The sequence below is a fragment of the Zootoca vivipara genome, chromosome 3 (genome assembly GCF_965207765.1).
Source record: "Zootoca vivipara chromosome 3, rZooViv2.hap1.1, whole genome shotgun sequence".
Taxonomy (NCBI): Eukaryota; Metazoa; Chordata; class Lepidosauria; order Squamata; family Lacertidae; genus Zootoca; species Zootoca vivipara.
In genome coordinates, this window is record NC_142586.1 from 14,833,513 (window position 1) to 14,850,450 (window position 16,938).

Here is a 16,938-nt window from a genome sequence, read left to right on the forward strand (position 1 = left end):
GACAAGGATTTATTGATTAATGACTGCCTTGTGCTTACCCTCTTGAAATGTGCTATCAATCCACTAGCACAGAATCCAGCCATATGGTTGATCTTGCCCAACACAAACAGCCATATTGCTTCATTACACACACATTTACGTAGCACTAACAGTTCAGTGGCAACGGAGAACACCAAGTGATGAGCGGTAGCAAGACTACTCCACCATAAATCTGGAAGGGAAGTACCAACAGTCTTGTGTTGGTGCTGAGACCTGTGTGCCACCTTTCACCTTTCACTAGGAGAAAGGCCATAGCTCAAAGGCAGAGCATCTCTTTTCCATACAGAAGGTCCCAAGTTCAGTTCTTGGCATCTCCAGGTAGGGCTGGAATAGACTCTGTCTGCAACCCTGGAGAGAGAGCTGCTGCCAGTCAATGTAGATAATGGTAGCGGGGTTCATCTGACCCCACCCCCAGGTCTACTTTGTGTTGCACTAACACTTGTTTTATTTGTTTTTTGTGGCTTTTAGATTGTTTTATGGTGACTTCCTTCTGGGTGGCAAAGAGTGTGTGGTATGTAGAGAGAGATATAGCTAGATATAGATTTGTCTCTAAATTTTTATCACATTTCTCATGATGAGCTAAGGTGGTGGTAACAAAGGTTGTGCTGGACTCCAACTCCCATAATCCCTGACCCCTGACCCCTGGCCATGTTTGCTAGGAGCTGATGGGAGTTGTAGAGCAAGGGTCTGCTGTCTTTTTAATATTATATATATATATATATATATATATATATATATATATATATATATATAGTTGTAGGAACAGGCCAGTTATTAATAATAATTTCCATACTGCCATGTCCTTACAACATCTGACTGATGAAAGGCTGTTATATGGTTTCATAGCATGGTAAGTGAATGGCCCTAAACAGACAAGATCCTTCCTCTGGGAGACGGGATCATTGCCTTTCTAAAGACTTTTTCAATTACTTATTTTAAATTGTGCATTTCCTCCAAGAAAGTGCCTTTCCTCAACTCAAGAAAAGCTGCCTGACACTCAGGTTGATGCCACAAATAAGTAACACTTTATTTTTATTGTAACACAGCATCTCATCACTAAAATACTAGCATAGCACTCCTTCTAACCATCCCAGGGCGCTCAACCATGGCCATAATGCATTTCCTTCTATCAGACCTAAATGACCAGACAACAGCTAAGTTTGCTAGCATCATTGCTGGGGGAATTAGAATAAGGGCCACCAACTGACTGATAATTCAGGATTCCAATTTGTGCTTTTAACAAATCTTTCATTGTACACAGTGTATTGTTTTATTGTTGCTATGCCTTTAGCTAATGTGAATAAAGTTTATTTTAAAAAAATATATTTTAAAAATACTAGCATATACTAGTGAAAATGGTATTGAGCCAGTTGGCAAGGAAGCTCCAGGACAAATACACATGCAGCATGCAGTAACAAACTACTGCGTATGTGTACTGATGCTTTCAATCCTGACCAATAATAATGGCATAAAGGGACATTTTAAAAACCACCCCAGCAGCCAATCATTTGACAGGCCAGATTAAAGTAACACTTCCTTGAGGGAACACAAATACAGTGGTACTGTACCTTGGTTGTCGAACGGCTTGCCTCCTGAACAAATCAGCTCCTGAACACCGCAAACCCGGAAGTGAGTGTTCTGGTTTGCAAACATTTTTCGGAAGCTGAATGTCTGACATGGTTTCTGCAGCTTCCGATTGAGTGCAGGAAGCTCCTGCAGCCAATCGGAAGCTATGCCTTGGTTTTCGAATGGACTCCCGGAACGGATTAAGTTCAACAACCAAGGTACCACTGTAGTTGCACCTGGGTGGTGAAAACAAAAGCTGACAAATGGGAAAATTAGGTTTCACGCAACACATATGGCCTACGCTAGGGCCCATAAATGGAACAGGACGAGCAGTGTCGGATAGTTAGTACTCTTCACAGACTAATACTGATATCAGGGAAGAAATCTTACCCTGTGGTTTGTTTAGAAGTTTTACTTTAATCATCGACCACAGGAGCAGAGCAACAGTTGGACCCATGATAATACTAAGCATCAAAAGGATGCCCTAATAAAAGTTTTATATGCTTCCTAACTCCCTTAAAGCAGAGGCTTGCTAAGTAGATACTACCCTATTGGGGACTGAAGAGGAAACTAGTTGCATCATACACACGTATCTGTGAAAACAAAGAAGGCAGGAGATTTCCAGAAATAGGTGGCTCCTTGCCCTATGTGCGGGAGAGTTTTTCAATGAAAGGAAGCACTGCTTCCTTTCCTTATTAGTTAGGAGCTTCAGGGAATGTTTAAAATGTTGTTTGGAACAGAAAAGTGCCACTTTCCATTGGAATTTAGAGGAATGTCAGACCCTCCCCCCCAAAAAAAGTTCTTCCTATTCCCTAAGCTTATAAACAGATGGGATTATGTAGACGTATGAGGCCAGCGATTGCACTTTGTTGTGTTTTGCAAATCTACATCTGTTTAACAATCCATTCCTTTTATATGTTAGTAGACTATTACCTGCAGAGCTGGGGAGATGTTTTACCTAAGAATGTGAGCTATGAGTCCAATTCATATGTCATCTTAGTCACAAATGTACCCCACTTACTGAATACAATTAGATTACTATTTACAATGGTCAGAATGTGATATAAGGGGATGAACGACGGTGACTAATCCAGAATCTGGCAGCTAGACTGGTGATTGGGAGCGGCCGCCGAGGCCACATAACACCAGTCTTGGAAGACCTACATTGGCTCCCAGTACGTTTCCGAGCACAATTCCAAATGTTGGTGCTGACCTTTAAAGCCCTAAACAGCCTTGGCCCAGTATACCTGAAGGAGCGTCTCCACCTCCATCATTCAGCCCAGACATGGAGGTCCAGCTCCAAGGGCCTTCTGGCAGTTGCCTTGCTGCAAGAAGCCAAGTTACAGGGAACCAGGCAGAGGGCCTTCTCAATAGTGGCAGCTGCCCTATGGAATGCCCTCCCATTAGATGTCAAAGAAATAAACTATCTGATGTTTAGAAGACATCTGAAGGCAGCCCTGTTTAGAGAAGTTTTTAATGACTTATGTTTTAATGTATTTTTAATCTTTTGTTGGAAGCCACCCAGAGTGGCTGGGAAAACCCAGCCAGATGGGCTGGGTATAAATAAAATTATCTATTTATTTATTTATTATTACTACTACTATGATGCTTATATGATTGACTCATAGAATTGTAGAGTTGGGAGGGATCATGAGGCCCATGAGTTTTGCAGGGTTCCCAAATACATGGTGCCCCTGCATATGAGTGGCAGGTCATATGTTTGGGTTTCACTTCGGACAAAAGCAGGCAAATGCAAGTTGCTGGAGGAAGGAGATATGATGTGCCTTGAGGAGGATGGAAGCAAGCTAAAAGCATAGCCCTGCTTCCAAGTAATCATGGCAGCACACTATATGAAACTAACACAGGAATGAGTTATAGACATGCAGTGATGCTAGAGAAATATGTCCCCTGTTGGGCTGGCTGAGATGTCACAATAATGTTTTGTGCTGTGTGAATGATCCTTAGTGAACCTTGAGCTCAGATACTCCATCTGTATTCTGTTTTTTTAATAAACCACAGCTTGTCATTTCATCAGAACCTAACAAACTGTGGATAAACTATGGTCAGTAATGCAGTGGTGACGCAGTCACTGCACTTGCCTTAAGAACCAGATAAGGTCAACCACAAATGGTCCCCTTGATCTGATTCTCCCTTTCTTGGGCACACAGACACACACTCCCAATACTTTGTGCCTCTTCCATTAATAGTGACAGAATATAGAGAGGATCATAATAGCTACGTCTAAAATATATTTTGTTTTATTTGGCTGCAGTGCATAAATGTGTTTGCTTCCCTTCGGTGGAATCAGTTAATATAAAGCAGAATTAATATAAGCTTGGTTGAGACAGAAATGAGATCTCATATAAATAAGTAGAGATTATTTCCGTTTTAAATGAATTTAAATGAATTGCTGTAAGTAGTAGCAAGGAGAGGGATATGAGAAATGGCCCTTGCCAAGTTCTTTTTATTCAGCACCATTAATCCCTGCTTTTTCGGCATTAAAATGTTATATCCAGCAAGGGCTACGTGAACCTTGCACAGTTAGAAGCTTAAAACAGAGTGATGACACTGTACCTGACTAGTCATTATGGATTGAATTAGCCTTTTATAGAAATGGGGTCTCAAAATTGTCTCTGGTAATACAAACTTTAAATAGGAAGGAGTTTATATAATAGTTCCTGAGGGTTACTTGTGATTATCTGAAGGTGGGATTTCCCCCTCTCATGCTGCCTTCTGCCTTCCAATATTTTAACAAAATTCAGTACACCCGAAAGGTCACCTAGTTATTTATAGCCTAGCTTAAGCCTATCACGCTCTCTGGAAACATATTACTTCTCCCAACATCAGATTTACAGATTTGGGCTGCAAACCTATACACAGCTGAATATACTCCAGAAAGCACTCTATAATTTTCCAATTGCCATCCCAAGACTGCATTGGCGAGCCATAGCAGTAACTGTGACTGTGACGAAGAGAGATTTTCACTGTGTGGGTGCATGCCCTCTGCTGCTGTCTCCAATATGACTAGTAAAGGGTTAATTGGAAGATCAGGCATTTGTTGAGAAATGAGTTGAAAAGACGTGCTTTGCACCAAACCTCCAAATTTGCAACTGTCCACAATAAACTGATCATTCTGCTTGACTATCATTGAGCTCCTGTTCTACAGCATATTATATTGATTGAAATGGGATGAAGGATGGCACTTTGTGTTGAATGGGGTAACTGTGCCCCTGAAGGACCAGGTGTGCAGCCTGGGAGTCACTTTGGACTCACAGCTGTCCATGGAGGCGCAGGTCAATTCTGTGTCCAGGGCATTATCAGCTCCATGTGGTACGACAGCTGAGACCCTACCTGCCCGCAGACTGTCTTGCCAGAGTGGTGCATGCTCTGATTATCTCCCGCTTGGACTACTGCAATGTGCTCTACGTGGGGCTACCTTTGAAGGTGACCCGGAAACTGCAACTAGACTGGTTACTGGGAGTGGCTGCCAAGCCCACATAACACTGGTACTGAAAGACCTACATTGACTCCCAGTCCATTTCCAAGCACAATTCAAAGTGCTGATGCTGACCTTTAAAGCCCTAAACTGCCTCCGCCCAGTATAATAATAATAATAATAATTATTATTAATAATTTATTATTCATACCCAACCCATCCGGCTGGATTTCCCCAGCCACTCTGGGTGGCTTCCAACAAAATATTAAAATACAATGGTCTGTTGTTAAACATGAAAAGCTTCCCTAAACAGGACTGCCTTCAGATGTCGTCTAAAAGTCTGGTAGTTGTTTTTTTCTTTGACATCTGGTGGGAGAGCGTTCCACAGGGCAGGTGCCACTACCAAGAAGGCCCTCTGCCTGGTTCCCTGTAACTTGTCTTCTCGCAAGGGAACCGCCAGAAGGCCCTCTGCGCTGGACCTCAGTGTCTGGGCAGAACGATGGGGGTGGAGACCCTCCTTCAGGTATACTGGACCTGAAGGAGTATCTCCACCCCCATTGTTCAGCCCGGGCACTGAGGTTCAGCTCCAAGGGCCTTCTGGCGGTTCCCTTCTCGGTTAGTGGTGTCCGCCTGTGGAACACCCCCCATAAGATGTCAAGGAAATAAACAACTATCTGACTTTTAGAAGACATCTGAAGGCAGCCCTGTGTAGGGAAGTTTTTAATGTTTGATGTTTTATTGTGTTTTTAATATTCTGTTGGGAGCCGCCCAGACTGGCAACCCATTTACACGGGTTCAATATGCATCACATCAAGCCTAGAAGTGACCTGAAAACATCACAAAAAGGGGTATGGTGGGGTGTTTGGAATATTAGGAATAAGAATAAAGCACAAGTGCAGAGAAAAAGAACTGAGTGTTGACAAGTGTTATGAAAAGAACCAATAGAATCTGAAGTGATATAGTGGGTATTCTATATTGGATAACCCCTCCATCTCATACAAAAGAACAAATATTGACTGCAGTTTACATTTAGCGAGGAGGGAGCTTAACCATTAGCCTGGGTTTAGGCAACACATTTAAGTCAAACATTGGATTAACTCAGTGAGATGCCCGGGTTTTGGGGGGGGGGGAGAGAGAGAGAGACCAGGAAGGAGCAAAGCAGCAGTCCCAGTAAACTGTAAACAGGGCCATTTTGTCCCCATTTCTGAAATCCAGAGGATTGAGAATTCTGGATAAGAGAGGGAAAGTGGGTTTACTATTTGAACTAACTGTGATTGGCTTCCATGTACTTCAGCACCTTGCCTAAATTGTGTCCTCCTTTCAGACAGGAAGCTATCCATTCACCTGCAAGCCTAACATCCGTCACTGTAGAGAATGATAAAACCAGGTATCCTAATATATGTATCCAGCACCATGAGAGTTAACATACTACAGTATTTAAATATTAAAGAACTGCTTTGTGAATGCCTCTACTCTTGACAAACTATCCATGGCTCCAAAAGCAGCGCTCAGCTGCTCCAGAGGCAGGCAAGCTTATGTCATAGCAAGTTCAAATTTCTTTCAAGGCTTCATTCTTTCCTTTTTCATCCTACTCTCCCCAAATGCCAAGTTTTTGATCAAGGTAGAATATTCCCAATTAGCATACTGAAACTTTTGGTTGGTAAGGAAGCTCCATTCAGTTTCCATATGTAAATATACGCTCATTTTGTCACTTAAAAAATGTTCTTTTTCAGGCAGCTGAGCTTATGTGCAAGTGAATGTTAATAAGATAGCATTTGCTCATTGATTCGAAGGAAGGAAGGTACAAGCTTGCCCTCGGGCTCACAGTGCCTGTTAAAGTAAGGCTGATAATGGTTATAAAGGCATTCGGTAAGAATTAGAATTGGGGCCTCTGACATTCTCATCAGCAAGGGATGCATCAGGAGGAGTCAGGCTAAGCAATATCACTTTTGTTTGAACTTCTACCTCTGAGCTGCCACACATTTACAATGCTGCTGAAAACACAGCAGTAAGCAATGCATACGGAGGCTTGACATTAATATTAGCAGGCATCCACCGGTGACTTGACTGAAAAAATATCCTTCAATTCTGACAACCTACAATTGTGAGAGAAGCGAAACCATACTTGGCAGGAAAACAAGTCAGCATAGCTGGGGGTTAGGACAACGTTGTGCGGTTATTCCCTGCGAGTGACAAATTACCAAGTGAGGAATAGTGGGGAAACATTCAGTGCTCTGCCTAATTAGGAGAAACAAATTCAAGATGCAGTTTTGTTTGCAATGGGAAGGGTTTGGACGCATTGGGCTGAAAAGTTAGAGCACATATATGTCTACTGCTTGCTGTACACTGGGCAATTAAGTGGTGGGATCTGCTTCGGATTGCTTTGACTTGCAACATCCCAGTGGCATCAGGCTCCTCTGTGTGGCTGCACTGACTAGAGGTTACCATCTTGTGTGGGATACAGAGGCTGATGAGGCAATTGAAAACACATCTGTGGTGCTGTTGCATCATGCAACTGAACCATTCTAGGACCAGGCCAAATATTCTCCCCCCGGCTTCCTGTTTCTTATGCTGTTAAGACTACACCTCCCTCAAAACAGTGATTCATCTCTACTGTATACAGATGCTATTATGCTTAGAAATACAACATGTGTTGGGATGCAACTCAGCTTGCACTGGAGGCTGATGTGGCTGCGTGGGACAGAGCTCAGAGAGAAAAGAATCTCAAAGGTTCCTAAAATGTCCTTTCTCACCGAACCTGCACTGACCTTCTCGCAGCTAGCAGACTCTTAGGGTTGATGGCCTCATTTTCTACTTCTTGATTTTTTATTCTCACTTTGGGAAAGGAGTCATCTTTTGTGACTCTTCTGCTGAGATGCAGAACAAGCGCGGGACAAGGCATTTCCACCTTACTTAGAGAGAACTAGAGCGCTTTCCTATCAAGCACGTCTTTCCTGAAATAAACACAGGTTTCGCTAAACTCAGACTCTCAGGGCAAAGTGTGCTCCTCCAACAGGGATTTAATGCTAAGTTCAAATGCTGCTGAGTGTTTTAACTCCAAACACCAAGAGAATATGCCCATGGAGACTTGGGGAGCAGGCCCTGAACTCATATGCTCCTTATTTTTTTCATCTTTCACCACAGAGAAAACTGAATACAGTACCAAGCTTGGAAACCCTGCATTAAGCTACTTAATTTTGCAGAATCAGGAGTGATCCCATGTTCATATAAATTAAGATGAGAAAAATAAGGAACAAAGTGTGTCAACCCCTTCCAATCTCTTCCCTCTTAATGCAATCTTAGAATGGGGGATAAGGTTCAAATTCAAAGTGAAGTAATTAATCACCTTTGGGAATGCAGGCAAATTCATTGCTACTTTTAGCAAGTATTTCACTGATTTAACTTTACAATCAGGCAAGTTGTTTCTTATTTCCAGTGTGAAAGGCCACAAGAGGTGCCCAGTTCATCTGTACCTGCAAGATGCCAACACATGGCATAAATTCACTCCGTTATGAATCCCATAGACAAAAAGTTGCCCAAAGCCCTCTGTATAACCCGTAAAGACAACCAGTTGGCAGGCATATAGTGCGGGGTCTTTTCAGTGGTGGCCCCACAACTGTGCAATTTGATTCCAAGACTAGGTCAACCACATCCCTTGATACTTTTAAATGGGCATTAAAGACCCAGTTTTTTCATTGTGGACTTTAAGGCTTAATTATAACCTGGGCTGTAGATATAGCATGGTGATTATTAAAATAATGCAGAGCTTTTATTACTATATGGCTTACCGTACTTTTCCGTATATAAGACTAGTTTTTCTTTTACTTTAAAATAAGATTAAAAATCTGGGGGCATCTTATACACGGATAGTGCATATGCCCATTTTCTAATTTCGGGGTCCCCAAAAGTAGGGGGCATCTTATATATTGGGGGGGGGCGTCTTATACATGGAAAAATACAGTATATAGTGGTACCTCGGGTTAAGAACTTAATTTGTTCCAGTGGTCCGTTCTTAACCTGAGGGGTGCTTTCGCTAATGGGGCCTCCTGCTGCCGCTGCGCCGCTGGCACGCAATTTCCGTTCTTATCCTGGGGCAATGTTCCTAACCTGGAGCAACCACTTCTTGTTAGCGGAGAAGGCATCTATAACCCGAAGCGTCTATAACCCAAGGCATCTATAACCCGAAGCGTCTGTAACCCGAGGTACCACTGTATTGGCTTTTAATACTGTTGCAAAGGAAATGGATCCTTCATATTGTATTGGCTATGTCTGGATACATAGTTTGTTATCTGCTTTGAGAGACATCATTCACTTGAAAGGTGGTCTATAAGTAATTTAACATAACATATTAACACAACATAAACATATTAACATAACATAAACTATTTGCAAGCAGGAGGGCCATGTCTTCTGGGTCTTCTTGCATTATCTCTTTTTAAAGTGTCTCATTCAGATTTTCTGGTACCTACATTGTGATCACTAGCAATTTGACAAAGTGAAGAAGAATCAGATTTTTTTAAGGTTGTTGTGACCTTTTAAACTGTACTGTATGGGGCGTATTGTTTTTGTTTGCTACTATGTTATGTGTTTTTGTATTTTAAACTGCCCTATGATGCTCGGATGAAGGGTGATGTTGTTGTTTAGTCGTTTAGTCGTGTCCGACTCTTTGTGACCCCATGGACCATAGCACGCCAGGCACTCCTGTCTTGCACTGCCTCCCGCAGTTTGGTCAAACTCATGTTCGTAGCTTCGAGAACACTGTCCAACCATCTTGTCCTCTGTCGTCCCCTTCTCCTAGTGCCCTCAATCTTTCCCAACATCAGGGTCTTTTCCAAGGATTCTTCTCTTCTCATAAGGTGGCCAAAATATTGGAGCCTCAGCTTCACGATCTGTCCTTCCAGGGAGCACTCAGGGCTGATTTCTTTAAGAATGGATAGGTTTGATCTTCTAGCAGTCCATGGGACTCTCAAGAGTCTCCTCCAGCACCATAATTCAAAAGCATCAATTCTTCGGCGATCAGCCTTTTTTATGGTCCAGCTCTCACTTCCATACATCACTACTGGGAAAACCATAGCTTTAACTATACGGACCTTTGTCGGCAAGGTGATGTCTCTGCTTTTTAAGATGCTGTCTAGGTTTGTCATTGCTTTTCTCCCAAGAAGCAGGCGTCTTTTAATTTCGTGACTGCTGTCACCATCTGCAGTGATCAAGGAGCCCAAGAAAGTAAAATCTCTCACTGCCTCCATTTCTTCCCCTTCTATTTGCCAGGAGGTGATGGGACCAGTGGCCATGATCTTGGTTTTTTTGATGTTGAGCTTCAGACCATATTTTGCGCTCTCCTCTTTCACCCTCATTAAAAGGTTCTTTAATTCCTCCTCACTTTCTGCCATCAAGGTTGTGTCATCTGCATATCTGAGGTTGTTGATATTTCTTCCGGCAATCTTAATTCCGGCTTGGGATTCATCTAGTCCAGCCTTTCGCATGATGAATTCTGCATATAAGTTAAATAAGCAGGGAGACAATATACAACCTTGTCGTACTCCTTTCCCAATTTTGAACCAATCAGTTGTTCCATATCCAGTTCTAACTGTAGCTTCTTGTCCCACATAGAGATTTCTCAGGAGACAGATGAGGTGATCAGGCACTCCCATTTCTTTAAGAACTTGCCATAGTTTGCTGTGGTCCACACAGTCAAAGGCTTTTGCATAGTCAATGAAGCAGAAGTAGACGTTTTTCTGGAACTCTCTAGCTTTCTCCATAATCCAGCGCATGTTTGCTATTTGGTCTCTGGTTCCTCTGCCCTTTCGAAATCCAGCTTGCACTTCTGGGAGTTCTCGATCCACATACTGCCAAGCCTGCCTTGTAGAATTTTAAGCATAACCTTGCTAGCGTGTGAAATGAGCGCAATTGTGCGGTAGAAGGGTGATATAGAAATTTAATAATAATCATAACAATAGAGAATTCAGTGGGACTTAGTTAAGGATATATAGGATTACAGCCATACAAACTTACTTTGGGGCAATTGAAATTTATTATTTGCCCCGTGAACGAAATCTAAGGTGTGTATGCATTGATTTTCAGCACAATCCTAACCACATGTACTCAGAAGTAAGTCCTGCAGATAGCTATTATTGTGCATATGGGTGGTGGTGGTGTTTGTTGCTTATTTGTATGTGTGTGGCAAATGGTTAAATGCTTTATTTAAAAAATAGGATGCCCTAGATTCTCAGCAAATCTTTGCAGGATTTATTTTAAAACCTGTCTGGAAGCAATTTTGTGCACTATCCTAGCCTCCTCCTCATACTGCATGGCTGGCTTTGAGTACTGATTTTCTAGAAATATCACCCACCTATGAAATTTTATGATAATCAAGGCTGTCAGTAATGCAATTGGAAATGGTAATTGAAAGTGGTATCTTGCAAACTGTATCTCTCATCTCCTAGCGGGGTGGCCCTGAAATGTGCATCTTGTTTGTGTTCCAAGCAGTAGCAATCAAGATTGAAAAGGAGAGAGAGGGGAAAAAATGAATAAAAATGCTTGTAAAGGCACTTCTTGTTTTGATCAGATTCTGCTGTTTATGTGGAATGGACTCATTTCTCTGTGGCACAAAGTTTTATTGCCCAGCAGGAAAGAAGTGCTTTGGGATAATACCTGTTTCACTTGCATGTCAGAATAACAAATGCTTCTGTTTTCCCCCTTCTACACATGCACACACTGGGCAAGGCAGAATGAGCAAAAGGGAGATTAATATAAATGGAGATCCAGTGTCATGGAAACCCTGCTGATCTTATGGCCAGTGCTTCCTTTTCTTGCCACCCACAGCAAATGATTTTACCTTTGATTCACTTGCAACTTCTCCATGTGGCAAGTCCTCACATCACTTCTCATAATGACACTTTGTCATTCACAAAGCAGATATGACTGTTCTGATGGTCTCTGTTATACAAGCAGTCATTCGGGCCAAAAAAAATCTAACAGCATTTCCTTTGTGTGGCTGTTGCTTATTCATTCTGCACTACTGCCAGCATCACAAGTATACCCTCCAACATTTCTCTGACGGAAATAGGGATGTCCTATCTAATAATAATAATAATAATACCCCACCCATCTGACTGGGTTGCCTCATCCACTCCGAGTGGCTTCCAACATATATAAAAACATAACAAAACATTAAAAATTGGAAAAAAACTTACCTATACAGGACTGCCTTCTGATGTCTTCTAAAGATTGTATGGTTACTTGGCTCGGGGGTTGCATAATTCCATAGCTTCCAACATTTATCCAATGAAAATAGGGACGTCCTAAGGAAAAACAGGACATTCTGGGATCAAATCAGAAACCAGGGTGGTTTCTGTAAATCTGGGACTGCCCCTGGAAAATAGGGGCACTTGGAGGGTCTGCACAAGAAAGAATGCTATACATTTCAGATGCTGAATGCCATTCTGTGTTGGCACCCACCATGTTTATCATATCCCAACAGCGCAATCCTAACCATATCTACTCAATCCTATTGAATTCAATGGGGCTCCTAGGTAAACGAGGTGAAGATTGCAGCCTTAGTTATTCAAAGGTGTTCCTTTCCTTGAACTATTTTCTAGCACAGTGCCAGTTAAATAATTGTGCCAGTTCTTGTACCTAGAGAAGCAAAAGCTTCATGTACACAGATAAGCATCTTCAACGACACCTATTCAGGAGTGTGTCTGCCGCTATGAAGCTTCCATCATTAATACATTCGCTTTGTTTGACCTAATTTATAAATGACTTTAAAAGGGGTAAAACCTGAAGCATAGAATTATTTACACAGAATAATACAAATATTCGTAAGGAGAAACCGGTGAAATCAACAGACTTCAAAAACAAGCAGGCCTAATAAAATCACCAAAATATATTTATTTTTTCTTTAGGAAGATTTATAGACCGCTTAATCAAAACACACACATAATTCCCCTTACATAACATCCTTCTGAAAACCTAGGAGGAGGAAAACTGGAGAGATTTAGCTGCTTTAGCTGCTCCCCTCAAGAGTCTCCAATGGCAGATGCCATGGAAGAATGGGGGGGGCAGGTGCACAGGGGAGAGGTGGACTACAGATGGGGGCCACACCTCTGTATGTGCCTTCTTACTCCTCAACCTCTGATATTAATGAAATTGTGGGTATGTGTTCCTTTTGGTGTCCCCACATCCTACCTGGTTTCCCCCCCCTGTTTATAAGCACAAAATAGGATGTGTGTGACACTGTGGTCTAAACCACTGAGCCTAGGGCTTGCCAATCAGAAGGTTGGCGGTTCGAATCCCTGCGACAGAGTGAGCTCCTGTTGCTCGGTCCCAGCTCCTGCCAACCCAGCAGTTCAAAGGCACGCCCAAAAGTGCAAGTAGATAAATAGGTACCGCTCTGGCGGGAAGATAAATGGCATTTCCATGCGCTGCTCTGGTTTCAGTGTTCCGTTGTACCAGAAGAGGCTTAGTCATGCTGGCCACATGACCTGGAAAGCTGTCTATGGACAAATGCTGGCTCCAGAAAGCTGTCTATGGACAAACACATGACCCGGAAAGATGTCTATGGACAAACGCCTGTAAAGTGACATAAGCGCCACAACCCCAGAGTCGTCTGCGACTGGACTTAACTGTCAGGGGTCCTTTACCTTTTTTTAGCACAAAATAATAGGCAAGATGCTCACTGGAAGGACAGATCGTGAAGCTGAGGCTCCAATACTTTGGCCACCTCATGAGAAGAGAAGACGCCCTGGAAAAGACCCTGATGTTGGGAAAGATGGAGGGCACTAGGAGAAGGGGACGACAGAGGACGAGATGGTTGGACAGTGTTCTCGAAGCTACGAACATGAGTTTGACCAAACTGTGGAAGGCAGTGCAAGACAGGAGTGCCTGGCGTGCTATGGTCCATGGGGTCACGAAGAGTCGGACACGACTAAACGACTAAACAACAACAACAACAATAGGCAAGATAGGATGCCAACAGAGTGGGTTCTGCCCGCTGATTATCACAATAGGTGAACTATGCCAGTCCCTCTCGCCCAGTGGTAGCTGGCATACCAGCACTAACAGCAGCATTTATGTGCAGCACCTCACAACCATTGGCTCTATCCAAGCACCTTGCTTCTACCTGGGTCACAAGTGCATGAAGCAGAAGAGAAGTTCATTTGGTTGAAGAGAAGCCAGTCATGCTGACTAGCTAATGGGCAATCTTGAGGCAATGCTTATGAACTTCACATGAGCCTCTTTAGTCCTGACAACATCAGCACACCTAGATATCCCTGAACGGGAGCGAAATTGGGGAGCCGAGGCGCTTACCTGTCACATCATGCCAGGGTTGCTTGGTTAACAGGCAGCATCTCAAAGAAAGCCGTCACAGAACTGTGAGGTATCAGCTGTCAGGCAGGGATGTGGTGTGGATATTTATCATATATCCCAAACATAGGTACGTTAGATATTTGAGGGAACCTCAGTAGCAAACATCTGAAACCTGACAGCTCCCCCCCCCCTGCAAGATGGTTATTTTTATAAAGCACTTCTGAGCATTCTTTTCCTGAGCCTTTAAAAATGTACAAAGAAACAGAGCGCTTTCATATTTATTTATTATCATTTTCTTTCATGGCCAATTAATAGTTTCATACTAATCAAACCACTTCAGTGGTTTTCACATCGCCTAGAGAATTTATGTCACAAAGGTAACTAACAAATATACATATATCTTAAAAACCAATGAAAACTCAGTGAGTGATTTTAAATGTGTGCTTGAACTTGACAGATCCTTCAGAAAATATACAGATGATTCAACAATAGAGTGACACAGTTGTATCTGTCAAGTGTGAACGACAGTGATGAGTAAAATGCTTGGGAAGTTTAGGCCCATTGGTGTCTAACAAATGCCAAGGGAAAACCTCCTTTGCTCTACAGAATTCTCAGGAGAAGTCTTGAAATTTTAACATGCATGCCAAGTTGTCATTCCAGAAGTTCACTGACAGGGAAAGTCTGAACACAAAGATGTTTATATGCAATTTAGCAGGGGGTTGAGAAGAAGAACAATAAAAAACAAGATGAAGGAAGGAATATGTTAAAAAATAAAATTACTGCAAGATTTCTTTAAAAAAAATGTATTTTAAAAAATCAGAGAATTTCAGGATTTTGTTGCTGCTGTCTCAAGTTTCTTTATTGGAAGACTACTAATAATGAGGTTGCTCTGACTCAAAACCTAATGCCTTAACTCTGAAGGTGTGTTGTATAGACCAGGGAGTCCTGGTTTCAAATTCCTATGCAGTCATAAAGCTCCCTGTGTGACCTTGGGTCAATCATTCCCATGGCTTCACCTACTTCACAGGGTTGTTATCAAGATAAAATTGAATTGGTAGATGAGAAAACAGTGTGCACTTCACTGAGTTCCTTGGAGCAAAGGTGTGGGGTGTCTTTTTTAATGACAGAATTGCATCATAGATTTTGACTCTGTCCCTACCCCAGAGATGCTCTCCATTGTCTCTTGAGACAGGTGGGTGCCAGCAACCAACAAAAGCTTGCTGCCATTGAGTTGAGTGACCCTGAGCAATTTTTCTGTCTCACCTGTAGAAAAGATACATTTGTGCTTAAGGTGTTATGCTCCGTCCCTGCATCCACTCTCTCCAAATTCTGCTGATTGCCTAACAACCAATTGCTTGATTTCTATAGCTCAGCCATCACAAGCTTTATAGTTGCCACAAAATATGGAAGTGCCATCATGGAAATTAGCTAACAATTGGTCTCTCAGAAATCCTGAATGGTGAAAATCTTAAAGAACAGAGTATAAAACAGAAAAGGCCCTTTTCCTGTATGTTTCAAATTTAGCATTCTTGGGAGTTTCTATCGGAGCTTCCCCGCCAGCCTCAAGGCACCAAAAAATAAAAATATTGAGTGCCTGCCATCTACATTTTCCGAAATTTAAATTCTAGTCTCTGTATGAGTGCTCAATGTGTAAGCTCTCCAAGAGCATCAATTTTAACTCTGTCCCTTAGAGGAAAGGTTTAAATACAGTATGTGATTAGGGGCCCATCCCATACTATATTTTGCAAGGAGGAGATTCTTCACAAAGGATCAGAGAAGAGAAGGTCAGGCAGCCCAGAGGAAAGTCCATATTGCACCATAGGTTTTAACAGTCCCATTTAACAAAAGAGCACAATCCTGAAACAGCTTTGAAGTAATTCTTTTTTTAAAAAGCCATGCCTCCCTCGCTATCACTTTTCAGAGAAACCTTTGCCCTTTCTTTGAATGGCTACCACTATCGTAACAGAGGCATTCATAAAGCTGTGTTATGACTAGAAAATAATGGACACTCCATCTGTGAATAATACATTAATCAAATACTCTGCATGTTGTCCCCCCCCCCTTTGTCATTTCTAAAGGAGCAGAAGAAGAGAAAGGGAAACATACTGCAGAGCCGGTGCAACCCGAAGGTCCATGTGATACAGAAAACATTTCAAGTAATGACAGTAAGTTTCCAAATAGCTTTACCGTTGCCAAAAAAAAAAATGGCACATTCAGACGAGTGAAGGCTGCATTACAGTTCACCCTTTGATGCACAGGTAAAATATGATATGATCAAGTCTTCAAAGGTAGCCTACTAAAAGCCTGGGTTGTGCAAAGAGTTGGCAGCACTAATTGCTAGCCACAAGGAATGCTGCACAGCCATCAGTTACACAACTGTAATTTCAATGCGACTTAACGCATGACCAATCAAGCCTAGGATTGTAGCTCTAAGATGCCCATGCCAAGAACTCCATTGCACAGCCGAGACGCACAGCCGTATGCACAAACAGACAAAAGCATTTCGTGTTTTTGTTCTCTCTTCCCTCCCAGCTCCACAGTCTCCTGGTGCGCTTTGAAAATAAGTCAGCCACTATTAGAGGATAAGG

General features: G+C 42.3%; 1 protein-coding gene across 2 annotated transcripts in view; it reads left to right on the forward strand.

Moving 5' to 3' along the window:
• The window catches only part of MACROD2 (mono-ADP ribosylhydrolase 2), a 900,701-nt gene that overhangs the window by 872,110 nt on the left and 11,653 nt on the right, over positions 1 to 16,938 (forward strand). For both annotated transcript variants that reach the window (XM_035110055.3, XM_035110056.3), the window contains exon 16: positions 16,429 to 16,515. In XM_035110055.3, the coding sequence (XP_034965946.3) occupies positions 16,429 to 16,515 (87 nt within the window). The remainder of the gene's footprint in view (positions 1 to 16,428; positions 16,516 to 16,938) is intronic.